Source organism: Rutidosis leptorrhynchoides, chromosome 4 (genome assembly GCF_046630445.1).
Source record: "Rutidosis leptorrhynchoides isolate AG116_Rl617_1_P2 chromosome 4, CSIRO_AGI_Rlap_v1, whole genome shotgun sequence".
Classification (NCBI taxonomy): Eukaryota; Viridiplantae; Streptophyta; class Magnoliopsida; order Asterales; family Asteraceae; genus Rutidosis; species Rutidosis leptorrhynchoides.
The window spans coordinates 96,631,555-96,647,957 of record NC_092336.1 but is presented as its reverse complement, the minus strand read 5'-3'; the positions used below and the strand labels follow the sequence as shown (position 1 = coordinate 96,647,957).

Here is a 16,403-nt window from a genome sequence, read left to right as displayed (position 1 = left end):
TAAATCAATACTCAAAACATGTAGCATCTAAAAAGCACATGGCCATCAATTATGCACGGTGTGGGTTAAGGGTTTTTTTTATGACGTGACTGAGTTGAAAATGTAAAATTATGACAGTTTGATTTCAAAGTGGATGAGGGGTTATGTGGTAAAATATGATTGGTAGATCATGTAAAATAAGGATAAAAATAATATACTAAAATTAATAAAAAAAAATAACCCACCAGAATCACTCAAACCTCATTACTTCTTCCGTTGAAAATCCACCCATGCCCTGTAAGTCTGTAACACCAAAATGGAGCGTGGCTTTTTGCCACGTCATCAACACACGTCGTGGTCTTTACCCAAAGCACATGGTATAACAATAAAAATAATCCTAGAACACAAGCATGTGATTGTACTATCAGAACACAAGTAATACGATGAAACAAGATCTACTTTGTGTTATGCATTAATATTGAATCCAGAATAAAAGCTGAATAAACGTCACTGCTATAAAGACGCAGAAATGATGATATCGTATCGTATTATTACTTTAAATTATGAATATATAAAAAATGGATGATACATTTGGGAAATCACATGCCTCGTGCTCCGAGATCGAGGGTAAAAATGGAAGAGAACATAAATAAAACAAACCAATGATCTAGTAACGGAGCATGTAAGTCCGGCGACGGAACCAATTATAGTCCGGCAATAGCTTCACTGGCCCAGATGCTGCAATTGCGATGTCCTGCAAAATACACAACTCGTAATTTACATAAACAAAATCCGACTATGAACGTAAAAAAATAAATTTACCATTTCATAATAAGTAGAACATTCTTAAATCTGGTGATATGCTTAGATCTCTTGATGCAAGAACCAAAAAGATTGTCAAAAATACATGTATACCTAAATCAAATTTAATTAAGTTCTAAAAGTTTTAGACTTGAGATAAAAACAGATAATCAACAACGTGACCAATTAAGCCTTTTCGCTTTTACTATCGTCTACACAAAAAATAAATAAATAAATAAATAAATAAAAATCTGTTAACTCACATTTTTAACAAAATGTCAAGCATATGTGCTTTTAAAAAATGAAGTATTAGAAAAGGAACTACAATCTACAGCCTTTTAATCTTTGGATAATTTCCCTTTTTGCAATCACAAATTTCTGTCAAGGTTCTTATAACTACGTCTGTTATTATATTCCAAACTTTTCAATCAGAATATAATCAACTTTTAGAACAAAGCCAGAAAGTTCTAAATAATATGGTATATTTGCAGTAAATATAAAGAGTGTGCAGAAAGAGTGATTACCTGGTCAAATACGAATCTCTTGGCTACACGTTTAATGGTGTCAGCATCGACAGCATCAATTCTTGCGAATAACTCAGCAAATGGGATCCTACGCCCATATGTAATCAACTGCAACAAAAAGCATTTAATAGTATGTTGAAAATAGAAATGTTACAAGGATAATATATAATTGCATGCAAACGTTACGTACAGTTTTTTAAGTGTTAAAACAAATAACTTTGTAGAAGATGGTCAGATATAGAATATAAAAAGTTATGTAAATACCATACATACTTGACAAAGAAAACAAAGAATAATCAAATATAATATATGACAAAAGATTATTTTTCAAAAGATGTGCAAGCAATAATGAAATTTAAATATTGATGATATATTTTATTTTATATGTTTAATACTTATAAAAGGCTGGGTGTGGGAAATTATTGGTCACATAGTATGTATGACTGAAGCTTAATTTTAATTTCTCTAAATTAGTATTATTATGATAGAGCTTGTTATCAGGGTGTACCTGTCGTCCAATGTCTTCAGCAGTAGGGCTGGATCCATCGATGTGTAGAAGCAATGACGATTTAAGCTGCAAACACGTATGACATCATAAACGTGGAACAAACGAATCATGAAATTTAGAAAAGAAATATTGAAGACCAAGACATAGAATAGCTAACAATATAAAGTAAACACCAAAAACAACTAGCTTACCTGATTTTGAGCACGTATGACATCATCATCTCTGACTATGTAACATAGTTTGGTTATCTCTTCCATTATTGCATAAGCCAAATCATCCAAACAATCGGGCTACAGATAAGCAAAAAAACATTAAGCTGGTACCTCACTACATGGAATATAAGCAATCTAATAAAACTATAACAGACGGCCACTAGTAAATGAATGTCCATCAAGCACTTTGGTACAAATGTATAACCTATTTTACATAAAAAGTAGGAGAATATGATTATGATATTATATTATTATGAACAATAAAGTTATTAAATCTAAAACAGATGTTTTATATATTTGTATTTTTGACCTTGGCTTGTAGAGAATGGATTGTATATATATCACATAAATTTCTTACATGAATTAACATATTTCTAGAACAACCGGAAGCATACACAGAAACACTCAAAGAAATGTCCCTTGGCATTATGATAAGTAACTATGATTCTATCATTCTATGAATATAATTAATAATTAATAATTAATCAATATATATGCAATGATGTTGCCCCTTCACATATGACTGCCTAAGATGAAGTAAAAGCTGACCTTAGCAACAGCGTAGACGCCAAATAGTCCAGTATCTTTATAATTGGTGTTAAAAGCCATCATGTTCTCAGCCAGTTCACTAATTCCGATCAGCTGAGCGAGCTGTGACCTGTTCATAGTTGCCAAAGAATTAAAAGTTCATATTAGTCACTCACACTTAAAATCCACTAGATGATAACATTAGATTCTTACAATTGCAGATATTAGGGGTGCACAAAAAAAAAGAGAATAAGTTAGGTGAATTTTCTTAATCCAACAATGTTAATGCAAATACTTAATAATTATGAAGATTCTTAGTACATCTATATAGAAAAACTAGAACAAAGAATACCAACCCCATATGTTTGCCAGCTCCTGCAGATTTGTTCCATGATCCAAGTATAGATTGTATGACCATCAAAGCAATAGAATCTGGATCTGTCCATGAAGCCCCATTGAAGGCAACGGCAAATTGAGCAAGAGGTTCATCATCATCCCTCATTCGAACCTGATAACCCCAGAGTCCCAGTAACATTACAACTAATAATCAGGGAAAACGTTAATTGTTCATATGTCAATAAATCGATCCGTCACGCACCTCTGATCCGGTAAATATTGAAGGCTCCTTTTCTACCAACTGTTTTGTAGTCAAGGGATTAGCAGATAATTTCGTGAACATCTTCTTTACCTGCTCTACAAGGTCCTCATGCTTAACGGCTCCAGATGCTGAAATTACCTGTATCAGATCATGTTTTGGTGAATTTCAATTGAGAAAGCTTTTAACATAACAATGAACTAAACATAGATTGGTAATATCAAGTTGTATACCATTCTGTGAGGGGAATAATGGGTTGAAATGTAATCTTGAATGTCGTTCTTTGTTATCTTTTTGATGTTTTCTTCAGGTCCAAGAATGGTCCTACCAAGAGGGGTGTATTGAAAAGCAGTAGCATGCAAATGATCAAATATTACCTCCTCATTCTGTGCTCCCACCTGAAAACGACATTATTGTAGACTAATCAATTTCCATATAAAAATTTGATGTATAGCAAAACTCCCTTATTCCTATATTAAACAATGTCATTCAAATACATCCTCTTCCATATCATCATAAGTTTCAACAAACTGTATAGCTTTTTATTTGCCAGTGTATATATCCCTTTACCCAAAAACAAAAGAATATAACTTTCTTAAAAACTTGTTTAGACGAAGTTCATAATATATGTGATCATGAATTATACGGTATCACTCTATCCCAACCATAGTACCTACACAAATGAGTGCACATTCCACTATTCAATGCCCATTTTCTTTCCTAACAAACTATAAACTTACAATGTTGTTACGTTTCGATAATCAAGTTCAAACTTTTATACTAATTGAAACTATAATCTAGCATCCTTATCAGGTGCACACTCAGCATTGTTCTAAAAACTAAGTAACTGCATACATTCAATATAAATACATACATAATATTAACAATAGCAGCAGCAGCTGCTTTAAAAAGTGCTAACAAACAAACCTCTTCCATTTCGCGAAGAATCACACCACGTTCGCGATTAATCAACTTCTCGTCGAAAGTCGAATTCTGCAAAATATCTGATAATATATCTAACGCCTTGGGCACATCACCACCCATAACTTTAGCATAATAAGTTGTTTGTTCTCTTGAAGTATAAGCATTCAAATGGCCTCCCATGTTCTCAATCTCCTCTTCTAAACCTCTAACAGACCTTTTTTCAGTCCCTTTAAATATCATATGTTCCAAAAAATGCGCCACGCCATTATTCTCTTCGGTTTCAAATCTCGAACCAGCATCAATCCAAACACCAACGGTTGCCGTTTGTGAAGCTAGGTTTGATTCAGTTGCGACACGTAGACCGTTAGGTAGAGTGGTGACACGTGTCTCAGGGTAGGTTAAGATAGATGTGTGATTGGTTAGGGTTGGAAAAGGTGAGTTGTGTATTCGGAACTTATCGTCCGGGTTATCGAGTTTCTTAAGCTTTGATTTGACCTGTTCAGCAATACGATCGTATATCATCTGGTTTGGAGGTGGCGGTGATGGTGTGGTGTCGGAGATGGATGATACGGCGGCGGCGGTGGCAGTTGAAGCGGATCTGGTGGTTGTGGTGGTGAGAGGACGGTGAGATCGGCGGGAGAGCTTAAGGAGGTGGCGCGTCGCCATGGTGTGCGTGCGCGTGTGTTTGTGATTCAGGAGGTGAAGTGAGATTGGGATGTTGTTAGGGTTGGGGTGAGTTTAAGTCATGAAGAAGATGGTATAATAAACAAGGGAGTCACAGACACACACCGTCACACACCACTTTTTTTTTTTTTTTTTTCCATGAACAGCTAATTAACTATTTTACCTTTAATTATATATATATATATATATATATATATATATATATATATATATATATATATATATATATATATATATATATATATAGCTAATTAACTATTTTACCTTTAATTATATATATATATATATATATATATATATATATATATATATATATATATATATATATAAAAGTTCAACTCTCGACGAACATAACTTTAAGTTTATGAGATAAAAGTATACATAGATCAAAAAGTGGTGTGAGAATCACTTCCCAATAAACAATAGTAAAAACTAAACAAATAAATATAAATATAAATATTATATATTATTATAAAAATATAAAATTATCATAAAATATAAAATTCAATAAAAATAACGAAAATTTATATAAAACAAAAACGTTTTCGAAAAGAAAACGTCTTCAACTGGAGTTGCAAGAGAAAACCCGACGGGCGCATACATAGAAAGTGGCTAAACATACAACATATATATAACTGAGCTTCGTCTACATCAAACCAAACAAACCCGAAAACTATCGTAACAATTTATACCAATAACAAATAATACATCAAACCACAATAAACAATCAAAGCATGCCAAAAAGAAACGAATCAACTTAAACTAAGGTTCCACTTTTATCATTTTACCATCTTTGATCTCACGACGAATATCTTTATCGGAACGGTTTTCAATCTTGAACGAGAGCACGTCTGAGGATCAATCTACAATCAAGGTGCTCGATGAAGAAGAAATTAATCCACGATCCTCCAAGTTTTGGAAGGAGCCTTTATTCCCCGAGATTTTGACCGTACCTAACGAGCAGCCTATGTTCACATCATGAGGCCTTAAAAACATTTTTTGAATCGCTTCGTCGTAATCCAATTCTTCTCTGTAGTCTTTGATCTTATAAACCTTTGAGCTTATAAGAATTGATACAAAAGCCTCTTTTGCTTTCTTTCTCGAAACCGTGTTTAAGCAACCAAGCTGTGCTTTTGAAACGTTTGTATTCAAAAATACCATGATTTATAAAATGATACACAAATTTCGAAACATGTCAAATTATCAATTACTAATTAACAAATTAAAAAAGTATTTGAAGTTGATAGCATTTTTATATAATTTTCTTTTATCAAGTATCAATCAATCAATCAATTGTCAATGTATTTGTATGTTAACCATGAAAAACAGTAACATTGCAAAGGCATAATGATCGTAGGGTCGAGATATCCCCGCCCTCTGAACCAGATGTGAGGGTCTCCCCTCATCGGCTCTCCACAGGGGAAACCACTAGATAAAATAACACGTGTCGAGTTCATTTCAACAATTTCATTAACTTCTGTTAACCCAAAAATCGACGTCTAAAGATTGTTCGGTAAAAACTATTTGTGAGGTTTTGAAGATCGTTTAGCATCTTCTTCCTCTAACTCCTCGTTCAAAGGTGGAAAGAAGTTCTGGCGTCCGGGTAGGTCGCAGTGGCAAACGTTGCCTTAAGGTGGGGTGGGGGGAGGGGGAGGGTCCTACGACTCCACTAGTGTACAAAATTTTTATACAATGTAATTTTCAAACTGTATATGAGACCACTAAATTTAACTATAGTACCTCATATATTATTAAAATTTATGGGTTTTTCTTTTTTTTAGAGGTAATCAACTACTAAATTATCCTTGAATATAATTAGATTTGAAATTTTTTTTGGGACTCGTTAAATTTTCATTCTGGATTCGCTGCTCGTAGGCCGTGTCTAATCGTAACACCATCGTAAAGATTACATACTATGGATTGAACAGAGAGCAGATTCTTTGAGTCATCGCAGCCCAAATATGTGATTTAAATATCTTTCGAGTGTTCATAAAGGATGTTTGATGATATTCATCTTGTTTATGTAGTTTTTGTTCATAAGAAATGATATATGTTTTTAATTGTTCAACTTATGAAAATTTTGTGCAATCACAATCCATAAAGCATATGGCATGATTTAAATCACTTATTTTATCATCTAATTTTTGAAGCTTGAAGGATGATAAAGTTTTTTTATTTGCTCGTCGAGTTAAGTTTTGAAAATATTGGGCTCCTCTTAAAGAACGTCTACTCTCTGCTATCTGCTTTTTCATTGTTTCGTTCAATGGAGAGTTCGAGGATGGTCTTTTTCAATTCAATAGTTTCTCTTTCAAGTTCAAATTTTTGATTATTACTTTTAATAAGCATGATTTGAAACTGCTTAATTTCGTCACTCAAAGCAGATTTATTAACATATGATGAAGCAAAAGAAATTTTTAGCCGATGATGAAATAATCCAATTGTATGAGATACAGTGGATCCAAGACCCTGTTTAAAAAAAAGAAATTTTTAAACGTTCATTCTCAAGGTTAACCTGTTGAAGTTGACATTTTGAAGATTTAAGCTTGTTTGAAGATCATACTTTTCAATTTCAAGATTTGTTATAACTGAAGTTTTTTAAGTTAAATCTTCAGTCAAAATCTTGTTTTCTTTCCACAAAGCCTTTTTCTCTTTGGTTGATATCAGAGCGTGTGTGCTCATCAGGTCAATTTGATAAGACATCTCTTTTGAAATGTAAACTTTTTCGTCATCATCAGCATCAGAACGAGTAGGAGACGATTGGTAAGGAAGTTCATTGGTACAACATCGATAAACCAACAACAAAGATACCGAAAAAGTTCAGTTCAGTATGTTGTATAACACTAGCAGACCAAATATCACACAATAAAGAAGCAAAACAATGATACCACGATTCCGGAACACAAGAGGGGAAAAAACAACAAATAACACCATTCCGTAGCTCTACTTTTTATTTTAACATAAAGCATGGTCAAAATACCAATCATGCGGTCAAGATTGGCAATTTCAGCCTTTCATCGAGCAAAGGTGCATGAGTTTTATTTTTCTGTACTTTGGTGTATCGTGAATTGGTCTTAAGTTTAAAAATTACAAGAACCCTTGAGCTGGCCAGGATCTCGTGATGTTTGAATACGGAAGGTTTGCTTCCAAGTACAAACAAAACTGTCAGCTCGAGATTGGTGGCACTTGACTAAACCATGGCTCTATAAAGGTGAAGAAAAGCTAAACTGCACACCAGTCTTGGCTCGATCATGTTCATGTTGTCTCAGTATGTAGCAGTAGTTGACCTAAAAAACCAGAACATTCTTTGATTATTACAAGCTATAGGTGTGTTTGTGTGCAGGTAATAGAATATATACTTTTATCGAGAAAATCAATCGGTTGGTGGTACCACATGCACAGGACGTGGTACAAATAATCTGTGACATATATTTCCTTTATTAATAGTTATCACAAGCAACCTGAAAATTGCTTGCTCCTTGTTTGAAGTCCTAGTTGATGTAAATATTCAGTATGAATATTATTTAACGTTTCTATCCTAATAATTTGACCATAAATACTCCAATCAGATTTTCATTCCATATCATGACTATGTTCATCTTATTTTCTAAATATTCATTTTGAAGAACAAAGATATAGAAAATAACTTATTTCATACATATTCTCTAAATGCATGCAGAATATGGTCAAGTTATCTGATCGAAAAGTTCAGTTTACTGCAGTTTTTTATACCAGTTACTTAACCATAGAGGTGGCAATTTGACCCATGTTTCATCTCTACTAACTGGTCAAACTGAAAGAGATAGCTGAAAATGAAACTCACCAAAGTGTAAAATCTCCTAAACTATTGCATGCTATTAATTACACCAGTTTTGAAACAATATACACCTTATAGTTGACATACTAACTATTCATGATACTCTTTATTTTTTCCCTTTAAGATACTATATACAAAAGATTTTTGGGTCAGCCAGATAAAACCCACCCATTTACCAACTCCATTAAAACAAAACAAGCTCAGTAAAAACCACTAACCTCCATGCGAAATAGCTTAGTCGGTACAATAAGTCCGAATCCTGCAGAGCTTCTGAATGAATCTCGGTACTTCTGAAAAGAGAGATCTCGAAATGCATTCTCGGTTAATTTGGTTAGACTCCCAGCACAAGCAAACGCATGTGCATGAATATTAGAATCTCTCAAAACCTTCAATGGAAGATCAAAAGAAAGGTCTGCAAAGGCTGTAACAGCCAAATCTCCACCAAGAAAATCCCTTTCAGAAGTTGCATCTTCAGAATTTGTTTTTACTTCCCTTTTGGACTCACTTGGGCCCAATCCCCTAGTCTTAAAGCCCAATAATGATGTGGGCCCACCCAATGTGCACACTGGAGAAGAGTTACCACCCAAGAAAAAACGATTAGGTAAGGATGTTGGTGTATTCATAAATTCACTACCCCATGGAAAAAGTACTCCACCAGCAACACCAAAGTTCAGTGCAGCACGGGCAAAACCCAATGGCAAAGCATAACGAAGATCGAACTCCTGTCAAGAATAATTAAGATATTGGTTCATTAGAAAATCAAGTACTTAACATTTTCAATAAAGCTAAAGAAAATAAGACTGGTTATTAAAATGAGAAGTATCAGATTTATTAAAGAAGATGCAGAAAAACTTATAGTACCAGAGAAAAAAGTATATGTTCAAGTTAAAATCAGAAGGTAACGATAAGATGTCATATTGAATCAATGAATATCATGTGCTGCATTAGGGGGACAGGGTAAACGAACAACCAACATGCTATTACAGTGATTACAGTTATTAACTTCATTGACCATTTTCATGTTTCGGATATCGACGGAGTATCAAGTTAGATTATTGTTGTAACAAGACCGTTTTGTAATCAGATTGAAGAGATTAGTTATGTTTTTAAGTTTTTAGAGAGGATGGAAAAGCGTTTGTGGGTCGGCCTATTTTCCATCCATCATTCGCATGTGCCATTAGGTACACACGTCTTAACGAATTTTCATTGAGCCATCATAACACAATGCACGATATGGATTACGAGAAACATATGTTGCTTGTTCTTTGATTAAAAAATCACAAAATGAGTTAAAAAGAAGTGTTCTTGCCTGTCATCCCAACCCAGTTCAACACATATCAACTCATAACCACCTCTAAGTTTCAGAGTAAAAAGTAACAAAGTATTTTGGCATACCTGGCGAATAAAACGCAAGCTACGATAATCAGGATAAATGCCACCAAGCTGAGAACTAGCAACAAAAGCAAACCCTTTAGTCGGTCTAAGTGGTGAGTTCCTCTTATCAATCTTAAACGTGTACTTCAAATGAGATAACAGCCCATGCCCAAGTTGCCTCCTTATTGATTTCGAAGCCATTTGAGACGGGTCGGTCAAGGTGCGCCAAGAGAGATTATATGCTAGGTCATGGTACTTGGTCGATACCAGCCCTAAAGATAGGCCAAGTGCTTGCTCTTTGTATGAGGAGAACTTCAGCCAATCTTGAGAAAGCAGAGATACACGGGCCATAACAGGAGTAAATAATCTCATGAATCTGGGTAAAGATACACCAACACTAACTTCTGATGTTTGGTCCCAACCATAAGATAAAGAACCGTCCCATAGGTCTCCATACCCAAATAAGTTTTTAAGCTTTAGTGATCCCTCAAGTGACCAAGATCTAGCCTACGAGAACGATAAAGATAAAATCTTATATGAGATTTAGATTCATCTTTAGCATCAAGAAGGAACTGAAAACCACACATCATATATCATATACATGTATCAGTAAGACACAGATTTCCCATATCGTACGCTTTCAACCTGCAGTAGGTCTATACTCTAAGTCTCTAGTACAGACAAGTTCACATCTGCGGTAACACATTTATAGATTCCTACTTTACAAGTAAGGACACAAGTCTATATCTAAACCATAAAAATTATAAATTTATGATATCAGCAAGTAGTATTTTATATAAATGAATTATTATTTTGACAATTTTCTGATTTTCGAACATCAATGCATTCTAAAGTCTGAACTTGATACCTAACATGTGTGATAAATCTGGTGATCTAGGCATCTGCCTAGACAGACTCAAATCAATGGGTAAACATACATTTGAACAATAAAAATGTTGCTAAACGTGAGGAATTGTAGCGAGAAAATAATCATATAACAAACCTAATACCACAGTTTTCAAATAGTTAAAGGTTGTTCGATGGTGAATAAGCTAGAGACACTAAAATGGTGATTTAACAACTACTACCTTCAGCTAATTCTAATTCAACTTCATTTAACTGATAAGATAGGAGGCCTTGTTAATAATGGATCCAAATATCATTAGTCGTATTGCTCTAAAAACATTAACAGGATTTTAGCAACTAAATAGGATTCTGAAAAAGACTAGTCAACAGTTGCGCTTATTTATGCCAAAATGTTTTATGAACTCAGAAGTACTAGTTTATAATAACGGTTACCAAATCACTTAGGCCATGTTTGTTTTTGACTATATTAATAGTATGCAACTTTAATTTAGTAGCTTATTTTGACTTTGATATTTAGATATGTTTGTTTGCAACTAACAAAAAAGACAATTCTTAATTATATAAGCCATGAAAATGTGAATTTCCATTTTATGTCATGATTTTTTCGAAGAAACTGATATAATCAACTGCCTATATATAGGACTAAATTGGTAATTAATAGTCATTCAGTTGAATAATTCATCACATAAAACAAACACTATTATTTATCCACGACTTATCTATAACAAACATCCATACATAAGCGTTATCAATTCAGAACTTAACGAAAAAACAAACAGGGCCTTAATCTATAAATCAAATGAACGGAGTAAAATCAGTCAACACCTGTCTAGCCAGTCAAAATCCTGCTAAATTCCAGCTGAACATTTTGAAATTTAGGGCAGTTAATAGTTTTTATTTCAAGTTGCAGCCACATAACAACTAGTTGGTACCCTAGCTGATTCTAGGACATATCTTTGTATGGTAAGTGATCATAGATCACGAGTACCACGTAAATGGACAAGAAACTAAAGCCAGAGACTGAGCTAAGGGTTACAAAATGGCAGATCAGAGAGCACATATCATCACGGAACTACATTAGCCTAGAACACTGGCAATAAACTTGTATATCCAATAACAAAGTTATTTTCATTATCTGAATTGCATTTTTTAATTAGTATTTTTGGTGGAGCCAACTATATGCCTATATATTATGATATCATACAACTTGTTAAACAACCCAAAGCACCTTAACGATCTATATTTCAAAAGTGTCCATAACTGCTGAACTATTCACCTCATAAAGACTTCACTCCATCAAGAAACAAACAAACTAAATTGCATACATACAGATGCCATTCTATCCAAATTAGATACAAAATATCATGACATTCTACTGTTTAATCAACCATTGCCACTTTCAGAGGAAGAAATGACCTAAACATCAAGACATCATAATCTCGTATCAAGGGCTCAATCTTTGTATACAGATGTCCTTCTATCCAAATTAGATACAAAAGATTATGACATAATCTGTTTAATCAAGAAATGACCTTAACGATTCTAGGACATACTACTGTTTAATCCAAATTAGCACCACTGTTTAATCAACTGGCACTTGAACGGAAGATCATAATCTTTCTCTGCAAAAAACAGATCCACTCTAAGTTCACACACGTATCTACATAGATGTCATCTCGTATCAAGGGCTAGGTAGTTAATTAGTTAACAGTAAACTTAGCCTTTACTAGCAACCTTAAATTATCAATTATTCAAATTCTATGACTTACAACAATAACAATAATTCATACATGAACATTCTTCTTCAAAATTACTAACTAGAACACATCAACATTTCATTGAGGCATTTCATCAAACACTTAGTGTGCATGACTAGAATTTAAGCTAGAACATCATCAAATTGACCATAATCATTCCATACTTTCATAATGCAAGTTCATACTTGAACTTATTCCTAAAATTACTAACAAATTCGTTTTCAATCATACAAGTGTGCACAATAACAACAAACAACAACATTTAAGCCTAAAATTCATCACAATCATCCAACAATAGCAACACTTAGTCATAGAAACTCATACCTTAGCTTTTAGAGTTCAAGAACTCTAATTATGCACAAAGAGGATGAAATTGAAGATTCAAGACTTGCTAGAGTGCTTAAGATGTCTTAGATTTCACTAAATCAAGCTTGCATGAACACAATTTTAACAATTGATGATTTCTCCTTGCTCTTCCTCTTGGGTCGTCACTTACAGACACACACACACACAATAAACTCTCTGCACTTTTATTTTTTTATAAAAATGAGTTCCAGCCTTTTTCTTTTCTTTTATTTAAAACAACTATGGCTTATTTGCAATTTCTACCCTCCCCATCACAACTATAGTTAGGGAGGTCCTTAATCTTAACTTTGCATCCTTAGTCCTTCCTAACTTAACCAACAAACTTAACTTTTGACCATTTAAATAAAATAACCTATACCATTTAATTTCTAAATAATAAAATTCATGTCAGTATAATCCATGATGTTTTAGTTCATATCACTACAACAACGGCAACAACTTATAACTTAGATCATATCACTACTTATAACTTAATCATTACAAGCTCAAACTGTCAGTCATTAATCATTTAGTGGTACACATCACTTCCTCCCGCACACATGACTCTTTATAAAAAACCTAAATAATAAACAATAGCAAATGATCAAAACCATTAACAATTTCATAAAATGGTATACAATCTACACTATGAGCCCTATTTCTATTTAGTAAGCAAGCAATCAATATATATTAATCCAATCATAGTCACATCATTATAATTAAACTAAATTTTCACTAAATAAGAGAAGTAAACTACCTCAGGTTTCGTAAAAATGCCGATATCACCAGTGATAGGGTTTTTAGCCTCAACAACTTCAACAATCACATTACTAGTTCCAGGCAATTCAGGAGGTCCTGAATCTATAGTAATATTCACCGAATCAAAAATATCTAGCTTCTGTAGCCGCGCATTCACAATCGTCGCAGCTTGAAGTAACTCTTGAATTGACGTAGCAGTTTTTAGGGTTTGAATTTCAGTTTCAATTAACGATTCTTTAGTTTTGTTATTTCCTTTAATTAATACATCGTGTACTCGTAATGGAACCCGTTCGGTTGAAATCCGGTGAAGAGTTGAATTCATTTTTGCTCTTTCAGATCTCAATTTTGATTCCGGTGTTTGTAACAATTCTGGTTCTTCTTCATCATCGTCGTAGAATTCATCATCATCTTCTTCTTCTTCATCTTCGTTAGATGATTCTTCAACTACTTCGTCGTCTTCAATTACATCTGAAATTGGATCGTTTTCTTTCGCCATTTTTTTATTTTGATTTGATTTTGTATGCGGATCACACTACAGTATCACTATGTATTGTTCGTTTGATACTAACCTGTGGGAGGATCAATCCTATGCGTGCTTCGTTTATTTTTCTTCATATTCAGCTGGCTGGCCTGGGCTGGTCAGGGCTGTTCTGGGCTGGCTTGGTTGGGCTAGCATGGGCTGTATGAATGGCCTATCTCTTAGTATTAGGTGTTTAGTAAGGGATTATCACCAAAAAGCCCATTTTTTTGAACTTATTTGCGTGAGAGTCTATAAAAAAAAGGTTTGACAATTTGCCCTGTCAAGGAGCAAGATGCATCTTGCTCCCTTGCGTCCTTGCGACCTTAGTCACATTTGAGAGCAAGGAGCAAGGTGCCTCTTGCTCCCTTGCTCCCAGGTGGAAGCAAGGACGCAAGATGCATCTTGCTCCCTTGCTTCCACCCGGGAGCAAAGTGCCTGGTGGAAGCAAGGGAGCAAGATGCACCTTGCGTCCTTGCTTCCACCTGAGAGCAAGGGAGCAAGATGCACTTTGCTTCCACCTGGGAGCAAAGGAGCAAGAGGCACCTTGCGTCCTTGCTTCCACCTGGGAGCAAGGGAGCAAGAGGCACCTTGCTCTTTGCTCTCAAGTGTGACTAAGGTCGCAAGGACGCAAGGCGCAAGGGAGCAAGAGACATCTTGCTCCTTGCGAGGGCAAATTGTCAAACTTTTTTTTATGGGCTCTCACGCAAACATGTTCAAAAAAATGGATTTTTTGGTGATAATCCCGTTTAGTAATGAGCTGGGTATCTAGAAAGTTAGTATTCCGTTATTAATTGAATCAAATCGAGTATTCTAAGGTATCATAATAAATGGAGAAATTGGTTAAAATGTCATCCTTCTGGAAAGTATTTCTAATAATATGTCATAAAAACTGGTAATAGCAAAAAATGTCTCTGACCACACACCACACATCATGTGTGGTGCGTGGTGCGTGGTGTGCGATTTGTTGTGTTTTTTTTTGCCAGAATTTTGAATTGTCGTATCTTTTGATTTATTGTTTCATTTATTCATCGTTTTATTAAATCGTGTATCGTTTCGAAATCTAACCGTTGGAAAGCTACTGAAGCGACAAAAAATAATTTGGAAATTATACCTAATATTACGATTTGAGAAATGTGTTATTTATTCAAATTAATAGAGGGTTTTTCGTGTATTTTTAGTCAAGATTGGTGATAAATTTAGCGGTTTACAAATTAAAATTTTCATACAAAGTTATGAGCGGTCAAAGTACGTTTAAAAGTCAAAATTAACGAAAACGTTAAATTTGAAGGTCCTCGAGGCCAAATTTCAAAAAACAAAATGTTGGGATAAACCGCCTTCGGCGTTTGCCAACGAATAGATCTCGAAAAAAAAACACACATTTTTTTTAAAAAAGGGCCTAAATTAGAGCTATAGATCAAAGATACAGTCATTCAAAGTTCTTGTGCACCTAACCCAAGGTTGGAGATTTTGGATCTCGGGGATATCTCGTTTGAACATTTTTAGGGAGATCTCGGCATCTCAGAAAAATCTCGGGGTGATCTCGAACGTTAGTGTTTTTAGTATAAATTTATATATATAAATAAATATATGTATATTTATATACATTATTACGAGATTTTACAAAAATGTTTGGAGAAATGAGTGAGAAAATTTGAGAAATTACGAGATCTTACGAGAAAATCCGAGAAATGATTTAGAAAATCCAGGAAATCGTGGCTTTGACCAAGTTTTACCTCGTTGACCTGAAATCTCGGGAGATGGACATCTTGTCTCAGTCGCCTTCTAAAAAACGAGATCTCGGGGAAAAAGAAGGAGATTTACAATACTGGCCTAACCCCACGCACCACACTCGTGTTTTTGCGTGTTAAGATGGAAATTCATTGTCTCAATATTTATCTCGGTAACACACACCACGCACCAAGCACCATGTGAGTGGTGCGTGGTCATGGGACATTTTTGAAATTACAATTTTTATAAGGCATATTTGTTAAACACTTTCGAGAATGACGGTATTTTGACCAATTTGCCTAATTGTGTTTAAATACTATTAAAAGTATTTAACGGGTTGATGCTAACCGGAGATCTTTAACGAGCATTCTTTGTTTCTCTGAGACTTTGATAAAGAATTTTCCTTTGATGTGGCGGTTCAGAATTTATTTAATGGCGAAGATGGTTGGGACGTCGTCGGGGTTTCTTCCGGTTCCGTTTTTGT

The 16,403-nt window shown here is 34.3% G+C and overlaps 2 protein-coding genes across 2 annotated transcripts; both read right to left on the bottom strand.

The window, feature by feature from the left end:
- Window positions 1–423: 423 nt before the first annotated feature.
- Window positions 424–4,853, bottom strand: LOC139839954 (probable mitochondrial-processing peptidase subunit beta, mitochondrial). The gene is made up of 9 exons (XM_071830170.1): window positions 4,075–4,853; window positions 3,381–3,545; window positions 3,151–3,288; window positions 2,909–3,060; window positions 2,574–2,682; window positions 2,004–2,102; window positions 1,813–1,878; window positions 1,305–1,412; window positions 424–733 (listed from the first exon to the last, which is right to left on the bottom strand). The coding sequence occupies exons 1-9, from the start codon at window positions 4,735–4,737 to the stop codon at window positions 647–649; spliced, it is 1,587 nt and encodes a 528-aa protein (XP_071686271.1). The 5' UTR covers window positions 4,738–4,853; the 3' UTR covers window positions 424–646.
- Window positions 4,854–7,560: 2,707 nt separating this feature from the next.
- Window positions 7,561–14,225, bottom strand: LOC139839953 (uncharacterized). The gene is made up of 4 exons (XM_071830169.1): window positions 13,670–14,225; window positions 9,965–10,450; window positions 8,788–9,291; window positions 7,561–8,039 (listed from the first exon to the last, which is right to left on the bottom strand). The coding sequence occupies exons 1-4, from the start codon at window positions 14,165–14,167 to the stop codon at window positions 7,956–7,958; spliced, it is 1,572 nt and encodes a 523-aa protein (XP_071686270.1). The 5' UTR covers window positions 14,168–14,225; the 3' UTR covers window positions 7,561–7,955.
- Between the last annotated feature and the right edge of the window lie 2,178 nt (window positions 14,226–16,403).

Bases quoted from the DNA above. Each gene is read 5' to 3' on its own strand.
- LOC139839954 (XM_071830170.1), bottom strand. From the start codon at position 4,737: ATGGCGACGCGCCACCTCCTTAAGCTCTCCCGCCGATCTCACCGTCCT. The intron at 2,683-2,908 runs GTTGGTATTCTT...AACTATGAACAG, and splicing joins GGAGCTGGCAAACATATGGG to GTCACAGCTCGCTCAGCTGA. The intron at 734-1,304 runs GTAATCACTCTT...TGTATTTTGCAG, and splicing joins AGAGATTCGTATTTGACCAG to GACATCGCAATTGCAGCATC.
- LOC139839953 (XM_071830169.1), bottom strand. From the start codon at position 14,167: ATGGCGAAAGAAAACGATCCAATTTCAGATGTAATTGAAGACGACGAA. The intron at 10,451-13,669 runs GTAGTTTACTTC...TCGTTCTCGTAG, and splicing joins GCATTTTTACGAAACCTGAG to GCTAGATCTTGGTCACTTGA. The intron at 9,292-9,964 runs GTATGCCAAAAT...TATTCTTGACAG, and splicing joins GCTTGCGTTTTATTCGCCAG to GAGTTCGATCTTCGTTATGC.